This window comes from Eleutherodactylus coqui, chromosome 2 (genome assembly GCF_035609145.1).
Source record: "Eleutherodactylus coqui strain aEleCoq1 chromosome 2, aEleCoq1.hap1, whole genome shotgun sequence".
Lineage (NCBI taxonomy): Eukaryota > Metazoa > Chordata > Amphibia > Anura > Eleutherodactylidae > Eleutherodactylus > Eleutherodactylus coqui.
The window spans coordinates 132,125,861-132,133,653 of NC_089838.1; the positions used below are offsets into that span (position 1 = coordinate 132,125,861).

Below are 7,793 nucleotides of genomic sequence, written 5' to 3' on the forward strand. Positions count from 1 at the left end.
GAATAGAATACACTATATATATATATATATATATATATATATATATATATATATATAGATCTGTGTGTCCTATTGTATTGAAGACTATATATATATAAATATATTGTATATAGATTCTACTGGGTTGTGCCAGAACAAGCATCTCCACAGCCCGGGCATCATGCTGCAGTACACTAATGATCTCAGCAGGGGGCGATGCGGGAAGTGTTCACAACATCCTGTCGTTAGACCTCCTACCAGCAGAGGGCGCAGCTTCAGAGCCGGCAGTCACGCTTACTAGTAACTCCTCCGTCAGCCATTTCCTGTGTCTCCGGCGGTGTGTTCAACCGAGCGCTCCGGGAGCAATTTTTTTGAACCTTTCGCGCGGTTGGTCTGTAGATCGGCGGCGCCTTCCCTGCATCATGGTGGGTACAGTGCCGCGGAGGGTCCGGGGTACCGCGGTAGCAGCGCCGCACAATGGGCTGCAGTCACGTGTAACGCCTTCTCCATGCTTCCTTCTAGAGTCTGCCATTGAACCCCAAACCCTTCCTGAACGGGCTGACCGGTAAGCCGGTGATGGTGAAGCTGAAGTGGGGGATGGAGTACAAGGGCTACCTGGTGTCCGTGGACGGCTACATGAACATGCAGGTGAGCCAGCCGCTGGGGGTGTGTGTATGGGACTACTTCTGGGTGATCTCAGACTGGAGATCTGGGGCTTTTGTCCTCATCCCCATGAGAAGTGGCTGAACAGCCGGGCCCCTGAGCGCACCGCAGAGACCCGCGTCAGCCGGGCCCCTGAGCGCACCGCAGAGACCCGCGTCAGCCGGGCCCCTGAGCGCTTCTCCGCTCGTGGCCGGCAGATCGCAGCATGCGAAGTAAGCATGAGGCTGCGGGGCAGCCATAAAGCAATGTGCAGTGCAGCGATAACTGAATGCGTACTGTCCGTTCCCGGCTCCTGGCTGGCCCCCGCCTCACAGCAGCATTAGCCCGCTGCGTCTGTGCTGGCTGGCGGCCGCTCCCCTGCTCACCCCGAAGTTGTTGCTGGGCCCGCATGTGTCGTCTGGCTCCAATGGGGCAGCCTGCCTCCCAGCGCCTATATGTTCCCTCATGGCCGCTCCCCCGCTCGGCTTCCACAATTAGGTGTGCCGCTGTCAGAGGCAGGCGGCGCTTGTATCAGCTGTCTCGTGGCCCTCTGATTTCTTCCGGCCGGTGCCTTGGTGGTGAGGATCTCTCACCGCTCCTAAGGCATCGGACCTCCGCAGCTACACTACAGTTTCTGGCTTCCAGGACCTAGACCATTAGCACATCTGCAGCCAATCACATTCACCCCTTAACCCCCCTCCCCCGGTGGCGTCAAGATACACGAATACCGATAGGCTGACGGCGGAGATCCGTCTGCTGGCTCCTGCTGCGGGCGGCGGAGATCCGCCACAGGATATCGCTACGCCCCCTGGACAGGCAGCCTTATTGTATCTTGTCACCACTGGAAGCTAGGGGTAGCTCATATATTGGGTGACTAGTGTAAGGTTCTAGCAGCAGCGTGCATCTAGATTGTTGCCTGGGATGGATGGTTAGGGGTTGGTGTTCATGTTAGACTTGCGTTAGTAACTGTAAACACTTCCATGTTACCCCTGTAGCATGGAAGTATCTACAGCTAATGTAAGCCTAACATGAACACCAACCCCTAACCATCCATCCCAGGCAACAATCTATATGCACGCTGCTGCTAGGAGTTTCCCCGGAACATCTCCCCTTGCCAACAGTTACGCCGAACCTCTGTCCTGCAGCAATCCCCCTGCACTCAGCCAGGGGCTCACTCACTGCACCGGTGTCTCCTGCCGCATTTGCTCCGACTCTTGCCGCTGCTGTAGGGGGATTGGGAATGCCTATGCGTGTGCTGCCACAGCTGAGGGTGCATGTAGTGCCTCCACCACTCCCAGTCTTGCTGAGGTCCTCCCCTGCTTGAGGATCCTCTGCAGGTGCTGCTGGCGCTGCGGAAGATCCCTTAGTGGGCTTTCAGGACCTGCAGCCCTGCTTTCTCTGTAGCCAATCAGCTACATGGGGCGTAACCGGCCTGTCACTCTTGTCTCCACCAGGACTTCCTGGTGGCAACAAGATACAATAATACCGATCACACAGCCACACAGAAGGTGTGGAGAAACAAAGATGGCCACCCCAACTCCTCTGACACCCCTGTGTATTTGTGTACGTCATTAGTATAATGTCCCTTCTACACGTTCACGTTACAAATCTCATCCACTTTGCTGCTTAGTCTCAGGCTGAATGCACACGAGTGGAAATTCCGTGGCAAAATTTCATGCGGAGTTTCCGCTGTTCACGCTGCCATAGGATTGCATTGATTACGCAATCCTATGCAGACAGCTGCAATTTCGATCACGGAAAACTTGTGCAGTACCAAAATCGCAGCATGTCCTTTTTCAGTGCAGGCCTCGCTCTGCCACATCATTGCTGACACGCAGGCTCTGCAGCTGTGCGCCAGCCCACAGACCGAAGACACTGGACAGGTAAGCTTCGGGTCACTGCAGGGCCAGGGGTCGCGTCCCACTTCGAGAATCTCTCAGTCGGAATCCAACCCAGCCATCTGCATTCACCCTTAAGATTCCGCCCCGTGTGAACCCAGCCTTGGGGCTCCTTCAGATCAGCGGAGGAGGTTCTGCTCGGAGCCTCTATTGCTGATTTCCATTAAAACTCGGCATTACATAGTACTGCACAGAAGTGGGAAACTGAATGGACCTCGTTATAGTCAATGGCGTCCCATGTGGGCTGGAAACGGAAACGTTTTCTATTTTGCTGTTCCCGCAAAGCAACAGCTAAACAGACATCCCTTTTATGAAGGACGCCTGTAGAACAACAGTGCCGTAAGTTAAAATGACAACTTTAAAAAAGTTTGTCTATGCTGTGATTTGTGGCCTAGTCTGGGCTTGACCTGTTCAGCATGTATGACTACAGCTGCAGAACCCAATGACGGCTGATATATGACACCGCTCTGCATCGGTCTTGTTCATTTGAGTCAGATAAAGACTCCAAAGTTCAACAGAAAAGGGTCTAAATTGGGCTTTTTGGCCAACAAAGATCTCAAGTATGGACACCTTTAATTCGTCTACATCAGATGACTACACTGGTGTAAAGACAACTCATCGTGTCCAAGTTATGTACGGAGATGCACACAGTACATCGGCACATTCTCTAGCGCACAGTGTAACCGTCTTATTTCACTTTGCAGCTTGCAAACACTGAGGAGTTTATTGACGGCGCCTTGTCTGGACATCTCGGAGAAGTTTTGATAAGGTAAGAATCATTTTGTATGTATTACCAAGTGCAAATATCTTCTTGAAATAGTATTTCCTCCCTTTGTTGAATATGGTTGCCAATATTGTAACATAAGAACGAATTTGCGCAATAATCATTGCATCTAAATGCACAGCCATTGTGTACTATGCTTTACAGTTCGTTGGTCGCTTACTTATAACCCTTATAACCAGCATGAAAATCATCGCTGGATCGGTGAGTATATAATAAAAAAAAAAAAAAACATTTTTGAAAGTCTGCTCAGCACTTTACAGAGAATGTGAAGCGCTGAACAAAAACCCAGCAGTGATCTGCCTGTCTAAACGCTCTACACAAGCGCTAGCAACCTAGCATTGACGTCAGCGCTCGTGTAGTCGTTTAGACCAGAGGTCCCCAACTCCAGTCCTCAGGGACCCCAACAGGTCATGTCTTCAGGATAACCTATGGTAAGACCACCTGCGGCAATGTCTGAGGACCGACAATAATTACATCACCTGTGCAACACTGAGGAAATCCTGAAAACCTGACCTGTTGGTGGTCCCTGAGGACTGGAGTTGGGGAACCCTGGTTTAGATGACTGTCGCCCTGTCTAAAAGGGACATAAAGCATCCACAGGACTGTTAGGCTGCAATCACATATACGATTTTTGTGGCTGCTTTCTGCACCATGCATAGGAGTGGACACAGCACTGAAGTGAAATGTGATTCCAGCCTTGGAGAGAGATGGGAACCATGACGGAGGTCCCTATAGCAACCAGTCAGATTCATCTCTTGCTTTTCAGAGAATAGATAAGAAACGGATAAGGACAAGAGAGCCTTGTAAGCGCTATGAGTGATGGGATGGAAGGGGCTTGTTCGCCCAGATAAATCTATGGAGTATAGCTATGTGAAAGGAGTAGGTGAGGTCGGCCTCGGTACGCTAACATCCATTGGTTGTGTTAGGGCTCCTTCACGCTGCTGAGAAAATTGGGCAATTTTTCAGCGTTGCAAGAGGGTGGGAAAACGCATGATTATGAAGCCAATGAATTTCAATGGTGTCATTCTCATTTGCGATGTTTTCACTCCTGCGATGCTGCATGAAAACAAAATCACAGGATGCCCGTATTTTTTTCCAAGCAATAGGAGGACATTGCAATCCCCTGCTGCAGCAGATGATTCCTACAGTCAAATCCAGGGCTTTCACCTTGCTTCCAATAGGGGCCGGTGGCAGCAGTGCCAGCCTCATCGAAAGCAATGACAGAACATCGTGATCCTCTGCCACTGCCGTGAGAGCTGCAGCAGGTGAGTCCCCTCTTGGCTGAACACTGACAGCAGCAACAGCAGAAGATTGCGATGTTCTGTCATTGCTTTCAATGGGGTCGGTGCTGCTTCTGCCACCCTACTGAAATCAATGGGATAAAGGGGATTCCCCGCAGTGATGCAAGGCTGTTTTCACATGAAAACGCCTCGCATCCAGGGGTTTATAGAAAGTTTGCGTGAGCGATATTGTGTCGTGAATCACAGTCCCATATCGCTCTCACCAGTGTGCAGGAGCCCTTACGAGGATGCCATGGAAATGGATTTAAAACAAAAACTTGGGTCTGGTGAACCTATTTAGTTATAAATGGTGCATTAAAAAAAAACAGGTGATGGTGATGCATTTTAGGATAACACACCTCTGTCAGACAGCTGCACAAGTGTACAGTGATGCCTGGGGGAGATCCCAGTTGCCGGTGACCTGCACTGACCACCCTCTATGCTTTTCCATCTGTCTGAAGAGGATATTGCCTCAAAACTTATTTGCTGGTATCAGTAAGGCTGGGTTCACACTGGGCGGATTTGAGGCGGTTTTGCTGCGGATTGCCGTTGCATATCCGCACTGCGGCAAAACCACTGCGTTTGCAGTGCAATGCAGCACAAATGAGATTTGCCAAAAAGCTGTTCTCACAGGATGGATTTTTTCCGCACAGCCGCAGTGCGGAAATGCAACTGCGTCGCGGTTTTAAAAGATGCAGCATGTTCATTCTTTGGTCGTTTCCGCAGCACTTTTTTGTCCATAGACCTCTATGGACGCAGCCAAAACCGCACCAAATACACGGCAAAAAGTAAAAAAAGGCTGCGGAAAAAAAAACGCTTGCGGATTTTTCCGCACGAAAATCCGCAAGCCCAAATTAACCTTTGAAGCGGTTTTGCCGCAGAAGCAGTTCTACTGCGTCAAAACCGCAACAAATCCGCCCTGTGTGACCCTAGCCTAAAGCTTATCGCCCACGTCTTCAAAAGCTCTGTTTCTAGCCAAAAAAGACGGCCAGATGTTGGTACTTCTCGGTCATCTGCCTCATCTTTTGGAGGACGTTATGGAAACTGAAAGCCACAACTGTGATTTATGAAGAGTTGCGCCTCCAATTTTTAATTTTTATTTTTTTTTGTGCCCTAGTTTAGAAAAACCTCCCCAATACATATTTTTTATACTCCGATGTTAGATATGCTATATCTTTTACACGGTGTAATTCTCGTTTGAACCAGCGAGTGCCGTCACTGCTAGGTTGCTGGCAGTTCGTGACGAACATTGAGAATCGCTCCCTTCTCGTTCAGCGCTTCACATTCCTATGATGAGTCTTTAGAACGAGAAGTAAGATATTTACGCAGGCTGAAACTGAGCAAGAAGCGGAAAGTGTGCAGTGGCTCGCACTTAGATGTAACGATTATCACGCACTTTTGTTCATTTGAGCAAATTTTTGACCAATAATTGTTACTTGTAGATGGGCCTTTAAGGGGTTAAGCTATTGAGCTAATTTTAATAGGGCTTTTGTAAACTAATGTACTTTGGTCAAAACATTATAGGTTTATTTGACTATTTGCTTCTCATTGATTTACTTGAAAAATATGGTAAAAATTCATTTTCTTCTTCCTGTACAGATGCAACAATGTATTATATATACGCGGTGTAGAAGAGGAGGAAGAAGATGGCGAGATGAGAGAATAAACCATCTTCAAATTATTTTTGTACATTTCTTTTTACTTTTTTTTAGGTTGTTCATGGACACGGTCTGTGTTTTCTGTTAATAAAAACAATTGTGATATTTCTCAGTCTTGATGTATTGATCGTCAGATTAACTGATCAGAAAGTATATACCGTATTTTTCGGTTTCTAAGGCCGCCTGCAGACGGGCGGGTCGGATCCGGCGGCGAGGATTCTCACCGCAGGACCCGCCCCTAGCGCCTGCAGAGAGTGGCGCGTACTTGCCCGCAGCTCCGGCTGTTTGATGTGCTGGCTTGCTGGGCAGCCGGCGCATGCGCAGACCGGAGCCGGTGGCCGGGCAGTGACGTTTCTGTGCGGGGCTATTATAGTGGCCCTTATTGCCTTGTATTAACACCCCTACCTGTCACCTGAAGTCTCTGGGTGACTTCCAAATATTTGTTTCCCATTTTCCTCCTCTAAAACCTAGGTGCGTTTTAGGGCTCGTTCACACGGCCATATGAGTACATCGCTGTGAGTCTGGCAGCATTGTACTCATCGCAGCCCATATGCTCTGCTGGCAGAAGTCGCGTTATGCACTGCGCATGCCCAGGATTCTGACGTCACAGACTTGTGCAGTGTGACTTTTTTTTTTTTAATCTCCTGCTCTGTGTAGTGCAGGGTTCTGTACTAAATGCTGCTCTGTCGCAGGCATCGCGAGAGGGCAGCATTTCAAACTGCAACCCTTCAAGGGCTCTGTATGAAACGCAGAGAAATAGGGCATGCTATTTTCTCCTGTGTTTTTTATACACAGTGTCCACTTGCAGTTCCAACAAGTGTAAATGGAAGAATGAAAGTCCATAAACGTTTATTGCCTCCATTCACTGCGTGGTATACACGGGAAATGCGTGTGCGTAATACGTGGTGACAATATGCTTGTGTGAATGAGCCCTTATAGAGCAAAGAATACAGTACCTCATTTTTATGAAAGAGTTGAACATCCTTATGGAAATATAAACTCAAGAGTTGTGTTTTTTTTTAAAACATGCCAAAACCATGGACATTAGTTTCCTAACTTTTTGCTACGCTCTCTAGAAAGGTCTGTTTTAGTGATAACTTAATTATACGGGGAATGTAAGTAAACTTGGGTCATCTTTTTGTTTTCTTAGAAACTTGCTTTGTGACTTGACTCTGTTGTTCCTTCTGTAATGAGGAGTAGTTAATCTACCAGCTATCTATATACAGTGGGGAAAAAAGTATTTAGTCAGATGCCGATTGTACAAGTTCTCCCACTTAAAAATATGAGAGGCCTGTAATTAACATAGGTAGACCTCAACTATGAGAGACAACATGAGAAAACACATCCAGAAAATCACATTGATTTTTAATGAATTTATTTGCAAATTATGGTGGGAAATAAGTATTTGGTCACCTACAAACAAGCAAGATTTCTGGGTCTCACAGACCTGTAACTTCTTCTTTAAGAGGCTCCTCTGTCCTCCACTCATTACCTGTAGTAATGGCTCCTGTTTGAACTTATCAGTACAAAAGACACCTGTCCACAACCTCAA

The 7,793-nt window shown here is 47.9% G+C and overlaps 1 protein-coding gene across 1 annotated transcript; it reads left to right on the plus strand.

Annotated features, from left to right (window-relative positions):
- The first annotated feature begins 247 nt into the window (after positions 1 to 247).
- On the plus strand, positions 248 to 6,348 carry SNRPF (small nuclear ribonucleoprotein polypeptide F). Its single transcript, XM_066591554.1, has 4 exons — positions 248 to 404; positions 502 to 627; positions 3,224 to 3,288; positions 6,183 to 6,348. The coding sequence occupies exons 1-4, from the start codon at positions 402 to 404 to the stop codon at positions 6,247 to 6,249; spliced, it is 261 nt and encodes an 86-aa protein (XP_066447651.1). The 5' UTR covers positions 248 to 401; the 3' UTR covers positions 6,250 to 6,348.
- Positions 6,349 to 7,793: the final 1,445 nt, after the last annotated feature.

What these genes read in the sequence shown, in the direction of transcription:
- SNRPF (XM_066591554.1), top strand. An exon ending in ACGGCTACATGAACATGCAG is followed by an intron (nt 628 to 3,223) that starts GTGAGCCAGCCG and finishes TTCACTTTGCAG; the next exon opens with CTTGCAAACACTGAGGAGTT. An exon ending in CTCGGAGAAGTTTTGATAAG is followed by an intron (nt 3,289 to 6,182) that starts GTAAGAATCATT and finishes CTTCCTGTACAG; the next exon opens with ATGCAACAATGTATTATATA.